The 23,513-nt window shown below is 40.9% G+C and overlaps 1 protein-coding gene across 2 annotated transcripts in view; it reads left to right on the top strand.

The window, feature by feature from the left end:
• ascc3 (activating signal cointegrator 1 complex subunit 3) overlaps nucleotides 1-23,513 on the top strand; it is a 599,461-nt gene that overhangs the window by 77,620 nt on the left and 498,328 nt on the right. For both annotated transcript variants that reach the window (XM_067984949.1, XM_067984950.1), the window contains exons 7-8: nucleotides 9,083-9,218; nucleotides 10,173-10,298. In XM_067984949.1, the coding sequence (XP_067841050.1) occupies nucleotides 9,083-9,218; nucleotides 10,173-10,298 (262 nt within the window). The remainder of the gene's footprint in view (nucleotides 1-9,082; nucleotides 9,219-10,172; nucleotides 10,299-23,513) is intronic.

Below are 23,513 nucleotides of genomic sequence, written 5' to 3'. Positions count from 1 at the left end.
CATTAGCACGTAATGCGCGGGAGAAGCGGCTGAGCGGAGTACTTAATGCGCGGGAGAAGCGGCTGAGCGGAACACTGTAAAACAAACGCAGGGAAAAATCTGGGGGGAAAATAATTCTGAATCTGAAAAAGTGGCGTCAGAGTAGAGGGAGGAGCGTCTGAACCCAAGGAATTACAGTTAAGGCTTTAATTTATTATATAAATAAGCCAGGTGTTTAATTTACTATATAATTGAGCTAATTGTTTATTATATAATTAAGCTAAGTATTTAATCAGATCTAAGGGGGGAAAAATAAAATTAACTGAATAGAGAATACTAATATTAAAGGGATCTGAATTTCATTAAATTAAAATCTGGTATACATAATTAATAGGAGTTAAGGAGATAATAAAATAAAGAAGTTAATAAACAAAAAACAAGACTAATTAGCTACAAATTAATCTGTAATCAAGCTAAATCCACCTATTAAATATAATCTAGATCTCAAGTAATTGTATTCTATCTGGAACTAAATTAATATAAATAAATAGCCTGCACTGTCATTTCTAGTTTTAAGCTATGTGTCAGGACTGTGATATGTGGGAGTTTGTGGACAGTGAGACTGTGTCCCGGATTGCCACAACTGCAGGAAATGTCTCTACCTTGAGACACTCCAGCTCAGAGTCCTCTGACACATAAGGGAGGCGGAGGAATTTTTGGAAAGTTTTCTCCAGAGTACAGTCACATCTCCGAGGAAAGCACAGGTACAGGAAGGGGAGAATGTGACTGTTGGTCAGTATGGTAAGGGGAGCCAAAGGGAGATAGAGAAGAGGAGGTTCTGCAGACACTGGTCCTATCCAACAGGTACAATGTACTTGCTATCTGTGAGGATAAGGATGCAGGCTATAGGGTGGACAACCAGAATGCTAACCGTAACACTGTGGAGCAGGAAGTAGTCCAATGGTGGGGGGGTGGGAGAGGAGGGCAGAGTAGAAAGGTTGACGTCGTAAGGGATTTGATAACTAGGGGAATAAATAGCGTCCTCTGCAGTCAGAACTGAGTCTGGAAGAGTGTGTTGCCTTCCTGGTGCAAAGGTTAAGGATATCTCTGAACAACTGGAGAGGGAGGGGGAAGATCCAGTTGTCGTGGTCCACGTCGGGACCAATGACAGAGGGAAGAAAAGGGAGGACTAAGGGAGTTAGGAAGTACATTTTTTTTAAAAAAAGGACCTCAAGGCAGTAATTCCAAGATTTACTACCCGAGCCACATGCTAATTAGCGTAGGCAGATCAGAAAGATGAATGCATGGCTGAAAGAGTGATGTGGGGAGGAGGGATTCTATTTCATGGGACACTGACACCAGTACTGGGACGGGCTGCACCTGAACTGGAATGAGACCAGTGTCTGAGCGGAAAGAATAAATAGGGTTATCGATAGGACTTTAAACTAGTAAGACGGGAGGGGGGGATCTGGTGAAAATAAAATAAGTCTGAAGATAAAAGAAATAGGAGATGAGAATATAGGTCAGACCAAGGTAAGGAATAAGGTGTAACATAAACAGCCAGGGAACAAATACAGTTATAGAACATAAACTCAAAATGATTGTTAAAAATAAAGTGAGGGAAACAATTATTAAATTATTAAAAACAAATTAAATTGCCTGTACAGCAATGTGCATAGCATTTGAAATAAAACAGGTGAACTAGAGGCAATAATTCATAGCGAGGAGCCAGATGTGGTAAGGATAATTGAAACGTGGCTACATAAAGAACAGGACTGGCAGTTAAATATTGCAGGAAATAATGTATTCAGCAAGGATAGGGAAGGAAGAAGTGGGTTGGGGTAGCTGTACTAATTAGAGTCAACGTGATGGCAGGAGAGAAAAGGAACATAAGTAACATTTAGATAGAAACAGAATCCATATGGTTTGAGACAAAGGAAAACAAGGGATTGATCACGTTAATGGGTATATTCTACAGATCACCTAATAGTGGAAGGGAAGTAGAGGATGAAATATGTAGGCAAATCTATGAAATGAGTTTTAAAAAAAATCAAATAATAATCATAGGGGATTCGAACTACTCCTAAACTGGCAAGAAGTAGTAGGGAATGGAGTTTTTGCAGTTTGTACAATGTACATTCGCATCTGAAATTAAATAATTTACTTCCACTGTTACACTAAATACTTACAAGAAAGTTAACTAATACTTTTGCTAATATTGCATTTTAACAAAAAAAACATGTGGGCTTAAAATAATACAAGGCTGAACTTAACCTTGCTTACCCAGTATGTGAGAAGCCCAACAAGAGAGGAATCACTGCTGAATCTAGTAATGGGAAATGAACCAGAACAGATAAGAGAAATGAGCACAGGGGAACACCCAGGCAATAACAATCGTAACATAGTAAGGTTTAAAGTAAAGATTGAGAAAGGCATAAGTAAGACAAAGACCAAAGCAAAGATTGGAAAAAAGATAATTTTGAGGGGATGAGAATGGAAGGTAAATTCAAAAATTTTGACAGAGATAGAACAGCAATGGGAAATATTTAAAACGTTGATCAATAGAGTTCAGGAGAAATATATTCCTTTTTTTTTAAGAAGAAAACAAACTGGCCAATAATGAAACACCATGGATAAATACAGAGATGAATAAAATTGAAACTAAAGAAAAAGGCATACACTAAGTACATAGATAATAAAGGAGAGGATGACAAATCAGAAAACAATTAGGAATGCAAAGAGGAACTACAAAATTAAATTATCAAGGAATATAGAAAGAAATAGTAAAGTATTCTACAGACACATACAATAAAAAAAAATCAGAATAGGGATAAGGCCACTAAGGGATGCACAGGTAATGACAGCAAAATGGCAGAAATATTGAATTTCTGAATTTTTTTGAAATATTAGAGTCATAGAGTTATACAGCACGGATAGAGGCCCTTCGGCCCATCGTGTCCGCGCCGGCCATCAGCCCTGTCTACTCTAATCCCATATTCCAGCATTTGGTCCGTAGCCTTGTATGCTATGGCATTTCAAGTGCTCATCCAAATGCTTCTTGAATGTTGTGAGGGTTCCTGCCTCCACAACCCTTTCAGGCAGTGAGTTCCAGACTCCAACCACCCTCTGGGTGAAAAAGTTCTTTCTCAAATCCCCTCTAAACCTCCCGCCTTTTACCTTGAATCTATGTCCCCTTGTTATAGTACCCTCAACGAAGGGAAAAAGCTCCTTAGTATCCATCCTATCTGTGCCCCTCATAATTTTGTACACCTCAATCATGTCCCCCCTCAGCCTCCTCTGCTCCAAGGAAAACAAACCCAATCTTCCCAGTCTCTCGTCATAGCTGAAGCGCTCCAGCCCTGGTAACATCCTGGAGAATCTCCTCTGCACCCTCTCCAAAGCGTTCACATCCTTCCTGTAGTGTGGCGACCAGAACTGCACACAGTACTCCAGCTGTGGCCTAACCAGTGTTTTATACAGCTCCATCATAACCTCCTTGCTCTTATATTCTATGCCTCGGCTAATAAAGGCAAGTATCCCATATGCCTTCTTTACCACCTTATCTACCTGTTCCGCCGCCTTCAGGGATCTGTGAACTTGCACACCAAGATCCCTCTGACCCTCTGCCTTGCCTAGGGTCCTCCCATTCATTGTGTATTCCCTTGCCTTGTTAGTCCCTCCAAAGTGCATCACCTCGCACTTTTCCGGGTTAAATTCCATTTGCCACTGTTCCGCCCATCTGACCAACCCATCTATATCGTCCTGCAGACTGAGGCTATCCTCCTCGCTATTTACCACCCTACCAATTTTTGTATCATCAGCGAACTTACTGATCATACCTTTTACATTCATATCCAAGTCATTAATGTAGACCACAAACAGCAAGGGACCCAGCACCGATCCCTGTGGTACCCCACTGGCCACAGGCTTCCAGTCACAAAAACAACCTTCGACCATCACCCTCTGCCTTCTGCCACTAAGCCAGTTTTGTATCCAAAGTGCCAAGGCACCCTGGATTCCATGGGCTCGTACCTTCTTGACCAGTCTCCTGTGGGGGACTTTATCGAAGGCCTTACTGAAATCCATGTATACCACATCCACTGCGTTACCCTCATCCACACGCCTAGTCACCCCCTCAAAAAATTCAATCAAATTAGTCAGACATGATCTTCCCTTGACAAAGCCATGTTGACTATCCCTGATTAATCCTTGCTTCTCCAAGTGGAGACTAATTTTGTCCTTCAGAATTTTTTCCAATAATTTTCCTACCACTGATGTTAGGCTCACTGGCCTGTAGTTCCCCGGTTTTTCCCTACTCCCCTTCTTGAATAATGGTATTACATTAGCGGTTCTCCAGTCCTCTGGCACATCCCCTGTGGCCAGAGAGGTTCTGAATATATGTGTCAGAGCCCCCGCAATCTCCTCCTTTGCCTCACACAGTAGCCTGGGATACATTTCGTCTGGGCCTGGGGATTTATCCATTTTTAGGCCTGCTAAAACCGCCAATACCTCCTCCCGCTCGATGTTAATATGTTCGAGTATATCACAGTCCCCCTGCCGTATTTCTATGTCTCCATCGTCCTTCTCCATAGTGAAAACAGATGCAAAAAATTCATTTAGAACCCCTCCTACATCTGCCGGCTCCACACACAGATTGCCATTTTTGTCCCTAATGGGCCCTATTTTTTCCCTAGTCATCCTCTTACCCTTAATATACTTATAAAACATCTTAGGATTTTCCTTTATTTTGCTCGCCAGTGTTATTTCATGGCCCCTCCTTGATCTCCTAATTTCTTTTTTAAGTATCCCCCTGCACTTTTTGTACTCCTCTAGGGTTTCCTCCGTCTTTAGCCTTTTGTATCTGCCAAAAGCCCTCCTTTTTTTCCTAATCCATTCTCGTATATCCCCTGACATCCAAGGTTCCCTGGAGTTCTTGGAACCACCCTTGACCTTTACGGGAACATGTTGCCATTGTATGGTCTCAATCTCCCTTCTGAAAGACTCCCATTGCCCCGATGCGGATTTTCCTACAAGCAGCTGATCCCAGTCCATTTTGGCCAGATCCTGCCTTATCCTATTAAAATCGGCCTTCCCCCAATTTAGAACCTTTATTTCCGGCCCCTCCCTGTCCTTTTCCATGACCACCTTAAATCTCACCGAATTATGGTCACTTTCACCAAAGTGCTCACCTACTAGCACTTCTTCCACTTGGCCGGCCACATTCCCTAGAATTAGGTCCAGTACCGCCCCCTCTCTTGTAGGACTTTCGACATGCTAGCTCAAAAAGCTCTCCTGGATGCACGTTAAGAATTTTGTACCCTCTAAGCCTTTTACACTCTGAGTATCCCAGTTAATATTGGGGAAGTTGAAATCCCCCACTATTATTACCCTATTATTTGCACAATTTTCTGAGATTTGCCTACATATCTGTTCCTCTATCTCCCCCTGACTGTTTGGGGGCCAATAGTACACTCCCATCAAAGTGCTTGCCCCCTTTTTGTTTTTAAGCTCCACCCATATGGCCTCATTAGAGGAACCTGCTAATATATCATCCCTCCTTATGGCAGTAATTGATTCTTTAATTAATATTGCGACCCCCCCTCCTCTTATACCTCCCCCTCTGTCTCGCCTGAAGATTCTGTACCCCGGAATATTGAGCTGCCAGTCTTGCCCCTCCCTCAACCATGTCTCTGTGACAGCAACAATATCATACTCCCATGTGTTTATCAACACCTTCAGTTCATCCACCTTATTCGCAAGACTCCTTGCATTAAAATAGATGCCATCCAGCCTTGCCCTCACATATTTGCCCTGTCTTCCAAGCTGACTTGTTTTTTTCTCTATATATGGCTGCACATCACCCCCTATTGTAGCTCCACTCTGTATCCCATCCCCCTGCCAAGTTAGTTTAAACCCCCCCCAACAGTGCTAGCAAACCTCCCCGCAAGGATATTTGTCCCGCTCTGGTTCAGGTGCAACCCGTCCGACTTGTACAAGTCCCACCTTCCCCAGAAGCAGGCCCAGTGATCCAGGAAACTGAAACCCTCCCTCCTGCACCAACTCTTTAGCCACGCATTCATCTGTTCTATCCTCCTATTTCTATACTCACTAGCCCGTGGCACTGAGTTACTTTGTCTCCATATTTACCAAGGAGACTAATGAGGTGGATCGGACAATAGAAGAAGAGATGGGAAAAGATATTAAAACATTTTAAGATAGAAGGGGGGAGATAATTGATAAACTAATCAAACTTAAGGAGGATAAGACCCTTGGTCCTAATGGATTGCATCCGTGAATATTAAAAGAGGTTAGGGAGGAGATAGCAGAGGCACTAGTACATATATATAAAAATTCATTAGAAAGGCAAATAGTGCCAGAGGACTGGCGAACAGCTAATGTGGTTCCTATATTTAAAAAGGGAGTTAGAACAAGTCCAGGGAACTATAGATCAGTTAGCTTAACGTTCACTGGTAGGAAAGAATGGAATCTTTACTCAAAGATGTAATAGAAAGACATCTAGAGAATGAAAATATAATAAAGAATAGTCAGCATGGATTTCAAAAGGAAAAGTAATGCTTGACCAACTTTATTGAATTCTTTGAAGAAGTAACAGAAAGAGTAGACGAGGGTAATGCTGTGGATGTAATATATTTGGATTTTCAAAAGGCCTTTGATAAGGTATTGCATTGTAAGGTCAGAGCACGTGGAGTCAGGGGACAGGTGGTAGAATGGATAGCAAGCTGACTACAAAACGGAAAACAGAGTACGGGTTAAGGGTATCTACTTACACTAGCAAAAGGTGGGAAGTGGTGTTCCACAGGGATTGGTGCTGGGACCACTTGTTCACTGTTTACATTAACAATTTGGATTTGCGAATCAGAAGTACAATCTCAAAATTTGCAGATGACACCAAATTTCTGTGGTAAAGTTAGTACAAAGGAAGAATGCATCAAAATGCAAGAAGACATCAATAAACTTGCAGAATGGGTGTGTAATTGGCAAATGAATTTCAATATATGTAAGTGTGTAGTGGGGCATTTTATATAAAGAGGCCACATACTGCTTGGATAATAAGAGTCTGTGGGGTAGCGGAGCAAAGGGACCTAGGGGTACAGATTCACATCACTAAAAGTAGTGACGTAGGTTAACAAGGCCATAAAAAGACGAACTGAGCACTCGGGTTCATTTCTAGAGGGATAGAATTGAAAAGCAGAGAAGCAGAGACTTGTATAGAACGTTGGTTAGACTGCACTTGGAATACTGTGAACAGTTCTGGTCTCCATATTATAAAAAGAATATAGAGGCACTGGAGAAGGTGCAAAAAAGATTCACAAGGATGATACCAGAACTGAGGATATACTGATCAGGAAAGACTGAACAGGCTCGTGCTCTTTTCTTTAGAAAAGAGAAGGCTGACGGGTGACCTGATAGAGGTCTTTAAGATAATGAAAGGATTTGATTAGGGTAGACATAAAGAAAATGTTTCCACTTGTGGGGGAAGTCCAAAACTAGAGGTCATAAATAGGATAATCACTAATAAATCCAAAAGGGAATTCAGGAGAAACGTCTTTACCCAAGGAGTGGTTAGAATGTGGGACACGCTACCACAAGGAATAGTTGAGGCAAATAGCATGGATGCATTTAAGGGGAAGCTAGCACGAAGGAGAAAGGAATAGAAGGGTATACTGATATCGTTAGATGAAGTAGGGAGGGTGGAGGTTCTTCTGGAGCATGAATGTCAGCATAGACCATTTGGGCTGAATGGCCTGTTTCTGTGCTGTAGACTTGATGTAACTCGATTAGCGATGTTACTTTCGTCATTCTGTGGTTTGAGATGCTCAGCTCAGTCATTGTAAAATGGTCTTTCATTAGTATATTTCCTTGTAACGTAGCATGATAACATTTTTAATTCACTGAAGCAAACTGATGCCAATTATATAAATCGGGGAGGTAGGGTAGTATTTCAATGGGGGCCCTTTCGATCTCCTGTCATAACTTTGGAAACCCTGGAGAAATGGCATAAACTTGTTTACTCTTTTTGTCCAGGGTTTCTGCCGATCTTCTGCTGAATTTATGGCGGGAGATCAGTGACGCCCCACAGAAGTTCTACCCTGAGGCGTACTGTACTGTCTTATTTTTTATTGCAATGAGCAAAGTATGACTAACATTTTTTTATTTATCTCTCTGCATTGGTTTTATTTTTGTTACTGCTGCGTGGAAGTATTTGCAGTAATACAATATAAATGCCGTACTTTTTTCAGTGAGGTTAACATGAAAGTATTTGGAAACCTGCTACATTGCGTTTCTTGATACACCTTTAAATGATAAAAAAATTGATTTTGCGACTGGCACTGGGGAGTGCATGTCTAATTATTAGCTAAAGAGAAGATTTTAAATCATAACCAGTTAATCTAAACTGAATGCTTTATCATTTATGGGCAGAAATATTACTGAGCATTGACATGCTATAGTTCACTCCACAATATTATAAAGAAAAAAAAAATGATTTGCCTTTGATAAAATTCAATACATCATTGCCATGAGTTTCTGACATTACTATGGAGGTACAGACTTCATGGGCAGTCAGCACAAAACTTTGAAGATGGAATGAATAAAGATTAAAGGGAGAGTTTTTTTGTTAGAAAGTCTGTGAAGACTATTGAAATATTGCTTGTAGTCTTCATTTGCATTTGTGATTTTTAAATAGATGGCAACACTTTATTGGATTGATCGGACAGTAATCTAAATGTGTTATTTACTGCATGTGTCGATTTAAATGTCATAAATCTTGATACATCAGTGGTAAATGGGATTAGAGTTCGGTGCATACATTTGATCATCTGCTCTGCAAACAGTTCTCTGTCACAGAGCTGAAATGTTTCATTCTTGATATCCCAAGCAGAGTTCAAGACTGAAAGCATTGTTTTATAACATGTAAGGTGCCCCAATCATTAAAATGTCTGTTGTAAAATGAGCTACACATTACTTTTTGGTAGGATTTCCCTAATAGAGGATAAATGGGGTATATGAAGGCAGTTTGGTTAAGTTTGAAACATATTTGGATGTGATTTTAAAGTTGCAACTTCTTTTCCGCACTTTATAGGGAGCATGCTCTTCAGAATGCGCGAATAGCACCGATTCTTACAAGGCAGTATGATTATGAACGAATCCATTACCCACATGTTTACGATTCACATAGTGAAGCAGTGCAATCCTCAGCCTTTATTGCTGGCGCTAAGGTATGTTTTTGTTGTTTACTAAAGGCAACCTGAACAGAGTGAACAACTTTGGTAATACTTGGATCCAAGAACCAGGCTGGGTAATATGTTGTGAATATAGTTAACATCAAATGGACGTTTCATTGTGCAAATGGCATAGTGTTTATGTAGCTTACAAGGCTTCTTTTGTCCTCTGCTCTGCCCCAACCACTTAGTTTCTCCAAACAAAAAACAATATTCTTCTGAATAGCAAGATTGAACTTTAAAAAAAAATGTTTTCAAATGAGCACTTTTGCCACCTCTCAGTTTAAGTTTACAGCGAGAGATGGCCTTCACTAAAATTGTTTAGTCTTAAATGATTCCCCTCTACACGTTTGCCAATTTTTCAGTTTACAATTTTTTTTTTCTTTTGCTGTCAACAAAGGTGTACCTTGGAGCCTTTATCAGAATCCAGGATACTCAAGTGTTGTTAGTGCTGCTCTTTCTCCTCTGGGGTTAAATGCACCCTAGAGTGGTGAAATGAATGGCTTCCTTCTCTTTTGCCTGCAAGCAAAATGAGATCAAGCAGCCTCAACCTTCTAATGGAGACAAACCTGGCCATAATTTGGTGCAAATTAATACCAAATTGGCAGCTTTATGCTAAGAAGCTGTAAGGATGGCTGCTGTGGGAAGTGGGAAAGATTTCTTGCTGCACTGTGGCATACTCGCGGTGTAGAGACTAGGCATATTGATAAGGAAGCTTTACTTTGTATTTGATCTTTTTTATATGTGATCCTCCATGCACACAAAAATAGCCACTGTAACTATACTCTTGTTAAGAGTGTGAATTTTGAATCAGTATGTAGTCAATTAAAATGAAGTAGATCTGATGTGGTATGGTCCTACGCTGAGTCTAAATAATATTAGTATCTGTTCCTTTTATGATTCCTTTTGAACCTATGCATACGTTAAACTATACGCTTTAATGTTGTACAGATGTTTCTTCCAGAAGGTACTGAGCGAGAGAATAACAAAGTCTATGAACAAGTAGTCATTCCTGCAACTCAGCCTATGCCAATTGGTATTCAGGAGAAACAAATTGATATCAAAACCTTGGATGAGGTGAGGATTAAATTGATACTCAGTTCATAAATTGATCAAAAGATTATTGTTTGTCAACTACAAACTGTATGAGTTTAGCGTAATTACTGTAAATGATTTTTAGTGTCTTTGCCAGTCAGTCACAACACAGTTTGTATAACTTTCAGATTTTAATTAGTATTTCCTAATTTCATATCTCTATTAACATGCCTGCTATGTTAAGAAATTATTAACATTACTTAATGCTTGTTGAGACCACAGCAGCAGTTTTTCCTTAATGAACATTTTGCTTAATGTTCTTGCAGTAGCCAGGCTGGTAGTGGTTCTCTTCTTAGCCATTTTAGACTGTTGCAAAAGTGAGAAAATAACTTTAGCTCCTTCCATGGCAGTAACCACCTTTATACCAGCTGATAGGGTGATTAGTCCTATACAGCGAGAGCCTCCCACAATCCTTGTGATGAGGGGGGCTGCCCACACCCAACAGATGTGTGTATCTTCTGCTGAAACCCTCATCCATGCTTTTGTTATCTCCAAACTATTTCAGTGCTCTCCTGGCTGGCCTTCTATTCTTCTTTCAAAAGAAAAAAGACATTTAAAATTCAAAAGCACTTTATTTTGGGTTCAGAAAACTGTTTTAAACATTGGTAACAGTTATGTTATTGTATTGCTATTTTACCTACTGATTAGTTTTATTTTTATACAAACTTTTTTACGCAGTGAGTGGTTGGGATCTGGAATGTACTGCCCAAGTGGGTGGTGGAGGCAGATTCAATCATGGCCTTCAAAAGGGAACTGGATAAGTACTTGAAAGGAAAAAATTTGCAGGACTACGGGGAAAGGGCAGAGGAGTGGGACTAGCTAGATTGCTCTTGCATAGAGCCGGCGGGGACTCGATGGGCCGAATGGCCTCCTTCCGTGCTGTAACCTTTCTATGATTCCATGAACTGGCATCTTATAATAAATACAATTTGGAGTTCAGCCTGAAATATATGATCCGTCAGTGTTTTATTTTTCTGCCTGTGTGATCAGCCTGTACACATTTTCAGAAATGTATAATTATTAGCTATTGTTTTGTTTGACCTTTTTAGTTTGAGAGATTTAAAGCGCACTAACCCTTGTACGAGGATTATAAGTTTTAGATCAAAAGCATTGGCTTACTCATGGGAACTAGCAATTTGCTATGAAATCAAATAAGGTATTTTGGGAGAAGCCTAAGTTGTAAGAAAGGAGGGCATATGGTGGCACATGAGGATGGAGGAAGTTGTAGAGGTACGGTTAGGTAAGGCTGTGAAGGGATTTGTAAATGAGGATTAAGATTTTGAATGAAGAATTTAGTGTATTGGAAGAACAGTGCCACTGAATATTGGGGAAGACTGGGGTGATGGCAGAACAGCACCAGTGTGGGATAGGATTCGGGGTAGTCTAAGAGTCTTGATCTTCTGTGGGTGGACATAGTTGGGCATGCAGGGTACTGCTGTGGTAGGCTCTTCAGCCCATGTCAGTCTAAAGGCTGTTTTGGGTTGATCTAAGTGAGCTGGTCAAGTCCTGACTCCAATCCTTCCTCCTCCTCCTCCACCTCTTTTTTTTCCCCTCCCAACAAATCTCATCACAGAGCCACACTTGAACGAGGTGAGCAGTATGAATGAAATGTGCTCACGTTTTTATTAAAAAATCTGCCAGAGACAACAGCTGACCTGTTGATGGGGAATCAAATAACAAATAACAATCAGATAGAAAATGCTGTTGGCTCTTAGTGGGACAGAACTGACTCATGCCTCCTGCTTTCAGTAGAGCTGCTCTCTTTTCTCACCCCTCCACCCCCACACACACATTTGTCTCTTGCTGTATTGTGGATCCCTGAGACAGTCTCGATTGGAAAGGGAGAGCAGGATTGTTGGGACCAAAAAGTGCATATCAGCCCTCTGAGAGCTGGGAGCATTGTCTCTTGTTATTTTTCACCCACTAGTAGATCAGATGTTTCTGCTGGCAGATTTTTCTTTAATCAGGAGCTTGCTGCTGGGCCATTTGAAACTGTGAAGCAGGCTGGAGCTTGGACACCCCTGGTATAAATAAGGCAAATGATACGGAAGAACAGAATTGTGATAATGCATAAAGTGTTTCAGATGGTAGAAAGTCAATACTCAATGCAATTTTGAGTTGAATACATTTTTAAGCAATGGTAGTTTGCTGGTTGCACTTTGTAGTTTGTACTTTGGAGGACTGAATGCTTCAGAAGTGACACTATTGGCATCATCATAGATATAAACTGGACTGACATCTGTGTTCATACAAGATTATGTGCACAATATTACATAAAAACTGGTGTCACTTTGCATTATTGACATCAGTACAGAACTGAAGGTTAATAAGTTTCAAAGGCTGCAAAATTTGCTTTTGGCTGAGTATTCCCATTTCTAGTTTAGAAATGATTTTAACAAAACACTGGGGAGTCAGACTGAACTAATAACCTAATTAATATGATAAGGGAACCATTTTATAGAATGCTCTCCGCGGCTGTTGCCTTTTCCATAGACACTGCTTTCACCTCTTAAGTGGCCACCATTAACCAAGTTCTTGAAGATTAGTGTAAACTAAAAGCAGTAAACATCACTTAATGTAGGACTTTTTAAAATAAACATATTTTAGATAAGAGACGACAGACAATTCATTCTGTTCTATTTGACATTTTAGTATTAGCTGTAACTTGAGAAATTTTTAATCCTGTATATTTTTTAGAAAAGGATATCTAATTGGTTTACAGGCAAATTGCCATCCTTCAGGTCTTGTCTCTCTCCACACTAACTTTATCTCCCAGTGTGGGGCTGCTCCACCAATTTATTTACCTTGCTACTTCTCTCCCCACTTTTAAAAGCCTCCTTAAAACCTATCTTTTTGATGGTGGTTTCAGTCGACTCTACTAATTCTGCTGCTGAAATCAGTTTCAAGATTCTTAGTGTCCAAATGATTACCTATGACAAGATTTGTTTTTTTGGTTTACATATGTTTGTCTTAGTGGAGTTTATTAATGCCAATTTGAATCTGCTGCTTTTTTCACAATTTACTGAATTATTGTAAGTACTGAAAGCTTTTTGTTCTCATAACCGGTTTTTAATTTGATGTTCTATTTGTCATCAAACTGTTGGTTAGTTTACAAATCTGTTTTAAAACCAATGGAAAGAGCTTTGGCAGTAACGTAGCTTGTCTCTAAATCAGATTGTTATTAGAGTTATGGAAGTTAATTTGAATCAGAGAATTTAGTACAGACAGGTTTCAATTTAAATTGAATTCTGACCACTTGTGATTGTCATGTTTCGCTTTCTTTGGATCTGTAGGAACGTACAATTTACATGGAATCCCCAAGTGCTTTTCAGTTACTCATCGTAGTGCAAAAGATGTACAATGTAGCCAATTTTTTACCTCCTGTGACAGGCCCTGGTCTTACTCCATTATTGGGGAGTAACTTTCAACTTTGGTGGGGTCATAGACCTGGCAGTATTGGATCACCCATCTGTGGTACACCTCACCTGATTTTCCTTTCCATGGATGTCAATAGGCTCCCGCTAGTCTTACGTTGTTGTCGAAGGTGTAAGTTACCTCAATTGTTAGTAGTGCAGCTCAAATTTTGATGAGTTAATTCCCAGTTGCGAGCTATTTTCTTCAGCCCTACAAATTTTCCCTATTGAAGTTCAGCAGCATACTTTAGGAGCAATCTTTTTCATTACAGAGAATACAAGTGTTGGCTTTGTGCTAATTTTTTCTAACCAGGAACCAAGGGGAGGTAGAGAAGGCAGATCCGCAGACATCGGTCCTGTCCAACAGGAACAATGTACTTGCGACCTTTTTTATTCATTCATGGGATGTGGGCGTCGCTGGCGAGGCCAGCATTTATTGCCCATCCCTAATTGCCCTTGAGAAGGTGGTGGTGAGCCGCCTCCTTGAACCGCTGCAGTCCGTGTGGTGAAGGTTCTCCCACAGTGCTGTTAGGAAGGGAGTTCCATGATTTTGACCCAGCGACGATGAAGGAACGGCAATATATTTCCAAGTCGGGATGGTGTGTGACTTGGAGGGGAACATGCAGGTGGTGGTGTTCCCATGGGCCTGCTGCTCTTGTCCTTCTACGTGGTAGAGGTCGTGGGTTTGGGAGGTGCTGTCGAAGAAGCCTTGGCATGTTGCTGCAGTGCATCCTGTGAATGGTACACACTTCAGCCACAGTGCGCCGGTGGTGAAGGGAGTGAATGTTCAGGGTGGTGCCAATAAAGCAGGCTGCTTTGTCCTGGATGGTGTTGAGCTTCTTGAGTGTTGTTGGAGCTGCACTCATCCAAGCAAGTGGAGAGTATTCCATCACATTCCTGATTTGTGCCTTGTCGATAGTGGAAAGGCTTTGTGGAGTCAGGAGGTGAGTCACTCGCCGCAGAATACCCAGCCTCTGACCTGCTCTTGTAGCCACAGTATTTATGTGGCTGGTCCAATTAAGTTTCTGGTCAATGATGACCCCTAAGATGTTGATGGTGTGGGATTCGGCGATGGTAACGCCGCTGAATGTCAAGGGGAGGTGGTTAGACTCTCTCTTGTTGGAGATGGTCATTGCCTGGCACTTGTCTGGCGCGAATGTTACTTGCCACTTATGAGCCCAAGCCTGGATGTTGTCCAGGTCTTGCTGCATGCGGGCTCGGACTGCTTCATTATTTGAGGGGTTGCGAATGGAACTGAACACTGTGCAATCATCAGCGAACGTCCCCACTTCTGACCTTATGATGGAGGGAAGGTCATTGATGAATCAGCTGAAGATGGTTGGGCCTAGGACACTGCCCTGAGGAACTCCTGCAGCAATGTCCTGGGGCTGAGATGATTGGCCTCCAACAACCACTACCATCTTCCTTTGTGCTGGGTATGACTCCAGCCACTGGAGAGTTTTCCCTCTGATTCCCATTGACTTCAATTTTACCAGGGCTACTTGGTGCCACACTCAGTCAAATGCTGCCTTGATGTCAAGGGCAGTCACTCTCACCTCACCTCTGGAATTTAGCTCTTTTGTCCATGTTTGGACCAAGGCTGTAATGAGGTCTGGAGCCAAGTGGTCCTGGCGGAACCCAAACTGAGCATCGGTGAGCAGGTTATTGGCGAGTATGTGCCAATTGATAGCACTGTCGCGACACCTTCCATCACTTTGCTGATGATTGAGAGTAGACTGATGGGGCGGTAATTGGCCGGATTGGATTTGTCCTGCTTTTTGTGGACAGGACATACCTGGGCAATTTTCCACATTGTCGGGTGGATGCCAGTGTTGTAGCTGCACTGGAACAGCTTGGCCAGAGGCGCAGCTAGTTCTGAAGCACAAGTCTTCAACACTACAGCTGGGATGTTGTCGGGGCCCATAGCCTTTGCTGTATCCAGTGCACTCATCCGTTTCTTGATATCACGTGGAGTGCATCGAATTGACTGAAGACTGGCTTCTGTGCTGGTGGAGCTATCGGGAGGAGACAGAGATGGATCATCCAGTTGGCACTTCTTGCTGAAGATGGTTGCAAACGCTTCAGCTTTGTCTTTTGCACTCATGTGCTGGACTCCGCCATCATTGAGGATGGGGATGTTCACAGAGCTTCCTCCTCCCGTTAGTTGTTTAACTGTTCACCACCATTCACGACTGGATGTGGCAGGACTGCAGAGCATTGATCTAATCCGTTGGTTGTGGAATCGCTTAGCTCTGTCTATAGCATGTTGCTTCCACTGTTTAGCATTCATGTAGTCCTGAGTTGTAGCTTCACCAGGTTGGCACCTCATTTTTAGGTACGCCTGGTGCTGCTCCTGGCATGCTCTTCTACACTCCTCATTGAACCAGGATTGATCCCCTGGCTTGTTGGTAATGGTAGAGTGAGGATTATGCCGGGACATGAGGTTACAGATTGTGCTGGAATACAATTCTGCTGCTGCTGCTGGCCCACAGCACCTCATGGATGCCCAGTTTTGAGCTGCTAGATCTATTCTGAATCTAGCCCAGTTGGCACGGTGGTAATGCCACACAATACGTTGGATGGTATCCTCAGTGCGAAGACAGGACTTTGTCTCCACGAGGACTTTGCGGTGGTCACTCCTACCAATACTGTGAGGATAAGGATGCATTGGATGGACAGCCAGAATGATAACCATGGCATTGTGGAGTTGGAGGCTATCCAAGGAGGGGAGGAACAGAATAGAAATGTTGTAGTCATATGGGATTCGATAATGAGGGGGATCGATCGCATCCTCTGCAGTTGTGACCGAGAGTCCAGGAGGGTGTGTTGCCTACCTTGTGTAAGCGTAACAGATATCTTTGAGCAACTGGAGAGGAACTTGGAAAGGGAGAGCGAAGTTCCAGTTGTCGTGTTCCACGTTAGGACCAATGACAGAGGGAAGAAAAGGGAGGAGGTCCTATAGGAGAATATCAGCAGTTAGGCACTAAATTTTTTAAAAAAGGACCTTATGGCTGGTAATCTTGGAATTACTACCCGAGCCACATGCTAATTGGCATAGGCAGATCAGGAAGATGAATGCATGGCTGAAAGAGTGATGTGGGGAGGAGGGGTTCTATTTCATTGGATACTGGGACAGGAAGGAGCTGTACCACTGGGATGGGCTCCACCTGAACTGGAATGAGACCAGTGTCTGAGCGGAAAGGATAAATCGGGTTATCGATAGGACTTTAAACTAGTAAGACGGGAGGATGGATCTGGTGAAAATAAAATAAGTCTGAAGATAAAAGAAATAGGAGATGAGAATATAGGTCAGACCAAGGTAAGGAATAAGAGTAACATAAACAGTCAGGGAACAAATACAGTTATAGAACATAAACACAAAATGATTGTTAAAAATAAAGTGAGGGGAACAATTATTAAAAACAAATTAAATTGCCTGTACAGCAATGTGTATAGCATCTGAAACAAAACTGGTAACTAGAGGCAATAATTCGTCGTGAGGAGCCAGATATGGTAGGGATAACTGAAACATGGCTACATAACGAACAGGACTGGCAGTTAAATATTGCAGGATATAATGTATTTAGCAAGGATAGGGAAGGAAGAAGTGGGTTGGGGTAGCTGTACTAATTAGAGTCAACGTGATGGCAGTACAAGAAAGGAACATAAGTAACATTTAGATAGAAACAGAATCCATATGGATTGAGACAAAGGAAAACAAGGGGTTGATCACGTTAATGGGTATATTCTACAGATCACCTAATAGTGGAAGGGAAGTAGAGGAAGAAATTTGCAGGAAAATCTATGAAATGAATTAAAAAGAAAATCAAATAATAATCATAGGCGATTTGAAATCAAATAATAATCATAGGCAAGATGAGGTTTGGAAAGAGGAAAAGGAAATGAAGTTTTTAGTGTATACAGGACTCCTTGCTTACCCAGTATGTGAGAAACCCAACAAGAGAGGAATCATTGTTGGATCTAGTAATGGGAAATGAGCCAGAGCAGATTGGAGAAGTAACCAATAGAGTTCAGGAGGAATATATTCCTTTTTTTTAAAAAAGACAAACTAGCCATTAATGAACACCATGGATGAATAAAAGACATATGGGTAAGATTGAAACTAAAGAAAAAGGCATACACAAAGTACATAGGCAATAAAGGAGAGGATGACAAAAGGGAATATGAAGAGGTTGGGAAAGAAGTCAAAAAAACAATTAGGAATGCAAAGAGGAACTACAAGATTAAATTATCAAGGAATATGAAAAGAAATAGTAAAGAATTCTACAGACACCTAAATAACAAAAGAAAAATCGGGATAGGACAACTAAGGGATACACAAAATAAACTTAGCGGTAATGACAGCGAAATGATAGAAGTATTGAATGGTTACTTTGCCTCAGTATTTACCAGGAAGACTAACAAGGTGGGCATGACATTAGAAGAAGAGATCAAAAAAGATATAAAGACAGGATAGAAAGGGGAGAGATCATTGATAAACTCATCAAACTAAGATGATCAAATCCCTGGTCCGGATGGATTCCATCTGCACATATTAAAAGAAATTAGGGAGGAGATAGCAGAGGCACTTTTACATATATATAAAAATTCATTAGAAAAGGAAATAGCGCCAGAGGACTGGCAGGCAGCTAATGTTCTATCTCCCTTTTTAAATATAGGAATAACAAGTCCAGGGAACTATAGACCAGTTAGCTAAATGTTGCTGGGAGGAAAGATAATGGAATCTTTATGCTAAGATAATAGAAAAACATCTAGAAAACAAAAATATAATCAAGAGTAGTTAGTATGGATTTCAGTAGGGAAAGTCATGGTTGACCAACCTTATTGAATTCTTTGAAGTAACAGAACGAGTAGACAAGGTTAATGCAGTGGATGTAATCTATTTGGATTCTGAAAAGGCCTATGATAAGGTACTGTATTGTGGACTCATGGTTAAGATCAGAGCATGTGGAGTCAGGGGACCGATAGCAGAATGGATAGCAAGCTGGCTACAAAACAGAAAACAGAGTACAGGTTAAGGGTAGTTACTCAGACTGACAAAAGGTAGGAAGTGATGTTCTAAAGGGATGGGTGTTGTTGTTCACAACTTACATTAACGATTTGGACTTGGCAATCAAGCACAGTTTAAAAATTTGCAGACGACCCCAAGTTAGATGGTGTAGTTAATACAAGAGAAGAATGTGTCAAAATGCAAGTTGACATTAATAAACTTGGAGAATAGGCATATAATTGGCAAATGAATTTCAGTATATGTAAGTGTGAGATGGTGCATTTTGGTAGGAAGAATAAGGAGGTCACATACTGCTTGGATAATAGTCCAAAGGGGGTAGAGGAGCAGAGGGACCTCGGGGTACAGATACACAAATCACTAAAAGTGGTGGCGCAGGTAAATAAGGCTATAAAAAAGGTAAACCGAGCACAGGGGTTCATTTCTAGAGGGAGAGAATTGAAAAGCAGAGAAGTTATATTAAACCTGCATAGAACCTTGGTTAGATCACACTTGGAGTACTGTGTACGGTTCTGGTCTCCATAATATAAAAATGATCTCGAGGCATTGGAGACGGTGCAACTAAGATTCATAATGATGAAACTGAAAGGATATACTTGTCAGGAAAGGCTACACAGGCTGGAGCTCTTTTCTCTGGGAAAGAGAATGACGAGGAGTGACCTGATTGAGGCCTTTAAGGTAATGAAAGAGTTTAATAGGGTAGATGTAGAGAAAATGTTTCCACTTGTGGAGGAGTCCAACGCTAGAGGTCATAAACGTAAGACAGTTACTAATAAATCCAATAGGGAATTCAGGAGAAACTTCTTTACCCAAAGAGTGGTAAGAATGTCGAATGCACTACTACAAGGAGTAGTTGAGGCAAATAGCATAGATACAGTTAAGGGGAAGCTGGAGGGAGAAAGGAATTTAAGTCTATGGTGATAGGGTTAGATGAAGAGGAGTGTAATGAGGCTGGTGTGGAGCATAAATGCCGGCATAGACCATTTGGGCTGTATGGCCTGTTTCTTTCCTGTAAACTTGCTGTCATAGCCTCTTGCTGCTTATTTGTAAAGAACTTGTGACATGTTTGACAATAGTAATGCAAGTTAGGTATTTATTTTAATAAAATACAATTGGAATATAAGAACTCCTATCAGACATTTGACAGGAATTAAGGTGGGCATAATTTGGTTCAATGGGAATCATGGGGAATAGTGCAAGTGAGGAGAAAGAGAAGGTTGGTAAGAGAGTAAGGATTTTTTAAAATTCATTCATGGGATGTGGGCGTCGCTGGTGAGGCCGGCATTCATTGCCCATCCCTAATTGCCCTTGAGAAGGTGGTGGTGAGCCGCCTTCTTGAATCGCTGCAGTCCATGTGGTGAAGGTTCTCCCACAGTGCTGTTAGGAAGGGAGTTCCAGGATTTTGACCCAGCGACGATGAAGGAACGGCGATATATTTCCAAGTCGGGATGGTTTGTGACTTGGAGTGGAACGTGCAGGTGGTGGTGTTCCCATGTACCTGCTGCTCTTATCCTTCTAGGTGGTAGAGGCCGCGGGGTTGGGAGGTGCTGTCAAAGAAGCCTTGGCGAATTGCTGCAGTGCATCCTGTGGATGGTACACACTGCAGCCACTGTGCGACGGTAGTGAATGTTTAGGCTGGTGGATGGGGTGCCAATCAAGCAGGCTGCTTTGTCTTGGATGGTGTCGAGCTTCTTGAGTGTTGTTGGAGCTGCACTCATCCAGGCAAGTGGAGAGTATTCCTTCACACTCCTGACTTGTGCCTTGTCGATAGTGGAAAGGCTTTGGGGAGTCAGGATGTGAGTCACTCGCCGCAGAATACCCAGCCTCTGACCTGCTCTTGTAGCCACTGTATATGGCTGGTCCAGTTAAGTTTCTGGTCAATGGTGACCCCCAGGATGTTGATGGTAGGGGATTCAGCAATGGTAATGCCATTGAATGTCAAGGGGAGGTGCTTAGACTCTCTCTTGTTGGAGATGGTCATTGCCTGGCACTTGTTTGGTGCAAATGTTACTTGCCACTTTTGAGCCCAAGCCTGGATGTTGTCCAGGTCTTGCTGCATGTGGGCTCGGACTGCTTCATTAGGGTTGTGAATGGAACTGAACACTGTGCAATCATCAGCGAACGTCCCCATTTCTGACCTTATGATGGAGGGAAGGTCATTGATGAAGCAGCTGAAGATGGTTGGGCCTAGGACACTGCCTTGAGGAACTCCTGCAGCAATGTCCTGGGGCTGAGATGATTGGCCTCCAACAACCACTACCATCTTCCTTTGTGCTAGGTATGACTCCAGCCACTGGAGAGTTTTCCCCCTGATTCCCATTGAATTCAATTTTATTAGGGCTCCTTGGTGCCACACTCTGTCAAATGCTGCCTTGATGTCAAGGGCAGTCACTCTCACCTCACCTCTGGTGAGAGTAAGGATATGAATAGGGCTTCAGGAACTGAGGAAACAGGAGCAAAGCTAAGAGTATGATTTGCAACCTGATGACTCTTAATCCTGCTCAGTTAATATGAGCCAGATCATTTCATTGAATCTGTTTAAAGAAAACATTGTTTGAATCATTTGTAAGTTGTTGCCTGCTAGTAGTGATTCCTTTGCTTTAATTTTTTTTGGTAACTACCTTGAAGCAGTTGATGAGAAATGTAATTTTGTTCCTTGACATTTATGACTGCACAAGATGGGTTAATTTAACATTGGAATAAAAGCCACTTCTCGCCAGGTGTTAGATTAAAAGGAAAATGTAAATTTCTTTAATGGTGACAGAAAATATTTGACATTGCAACTGCTTCTTGGATATGAATAAATAACCACCTGTTGGGAGACTAAAGCCAAAGTGAAACTCAATTATTGTCTTTATGCATCGGCAGACTACCAACTGCACAGAAGGTAAATTGGAGTCAGTCAATTTCAGATAAATACGCACATATTTAATTGAAACATTATTCTAATCCCAACATAAATTCTAATTTGACTAACTGCTTCCTGTTGACTTCCATTATAGATCCCTAATCTAAATATGAAATGTTCCTTGATTTATTTGATGCTCAAAATAAATATAATCAGTCAACTGCCAAACTTTAGCTAGAGAGAGCAAAATGTAAACATGTCCTGTTGAAACACAATTTTTTTTTCTTTGCTATTGGGATGTAGTATAAATGCTTGCCAATTGACTCTTTGTATCTGCATCTCATTGCAATTTTGATCAAGTATAACACTTCTTGGCAAGCTAGCTTCAAGAGTTTTTAGGGATCAACAGTGTTAACATATTGGATTTTTTCAGTAAAAAAAATACTCGTGGCATTGAGTACTACAGCTGTGTGATCTTCCACGAAAGAATACTACTTATGACAAGTAGTAAAATAGAATGGAGTAACTTGGGGGGTAAGACTACTGACGAGGTGAAGAACTGAGTGTCCTGAAGCTACCACTGAACACTGATATAAATATTCATATTTCTTTCAAAGTGAAGGATAATTTGCATAATAGCCAAGGAAATTATTTAATGGGTGCTACCATTTCAATCAGTTTTAGAACATAGGTTGATATGCTGCAGTGGCCTAAAGCAGTGATTATATCAGTGTTTTTCCACATTTTGATTCTGAATGCGCTCCATAATACCATTTTGGACAGATCTCTGTCAAGTGGCTGTTTAAAACCAGGATTTACCAGTAACAAATTGTCACAAATACTGCACCTTTCCACTTTACATTATCCAGCAATCAAGTCTTATCTAGGTATTTTCCTCCTCCCTCAAGAATGTTTTTGCACTGCAGCCAGCAAGAAATGTGCTCAAGGGATGAAATAGATTAATCGTATATGTAGTCTGCTTTTGTTTAAAATAGCTTAGAGGGCAACACAGTTAAAATTGTAAGATATTAGATGAGCAATGTGCTTGGCCACTCTGGAGGATCTCTCTTTTCCAGACACAGTGAAGCTGAGGTTATGATATATTACCATGCACTGTACAAAGCCCGCAAGACACTTTTTGTGTGCTGGTTTTAAAAATGGATAGACAAGATGCTTACACCAGATGTATTTTTTCTTTGTTATCTAGTTTCCTTGGATTTACAGCAAATAAATTAGCATTGGGTCAGACATTTTGTACAAATAGTTTGACTATTTGTAAGCTGACAATTTTTCAGGTTATAAACTTATTAAAGAAAAAATTGTGCATGATGTGGGCTACTTTTCTTTACAGTCAACTCCTCTTAATTCAAAAGTTGCTTAATTTGAATTCTATCAAGACAATTTTTTTGAGCAAAAAATACATCTCTTGCTGTTTTATTTAAATTGCTTAATTTGTTCTACTGGATAATTAGATTTTTTTTATTGTATGTGTTATATACTTGGTGTAGCCTTATGCAAATGCTAACATTTTGCCAATATGGACTCCAAAAAAGAGTCTAGTTTGTAAATAGATATATTTTACAATGGTCTTCAATTCAAATTGCTATGTAAATGCAAAATTGACCATGGGAAGCCACTTCGCAGAGATAGGTGGTTGTAATTTTCAACATTCAAAGTTATACAGTTAAAGGTGATTGCAATAGATATATTATTTTGAAGTATAGATTTAACATGTTTGAGAAATGGGGGTTTGACTTGTTAGGAACATGTTTGACTGAATTCTGCAGATTTTTAAGGAAATTGAAAATAATATAATCTGACGTACAAGACGTTCCTTTTTGGGCAAGCTTCTTTTTGTGCTTTGAATTGAATGTTAGATTCAAATGCCCTATTCAGTTGTCCTATTG

Source organism: Heptranchias perlo, chromosome 5 (genome assembly GCF_035084215.1).
Source record: "Heptranchias perlo isolate sHepPer1 chromosome 5, sHepPer1.hap1, whole genome shotgun sequence".
Taxonomy (NCBI): domain Eukaryota; kingdom Metazoa; phylum Chordata; class Chondrichthyes; order Hexanchiformes; family Hexanchidae; genus Heptranchias; species Heptranchias perlo.
This window is presented reverse-complemented; position numbering and strand designations above follow the sequence as displayed.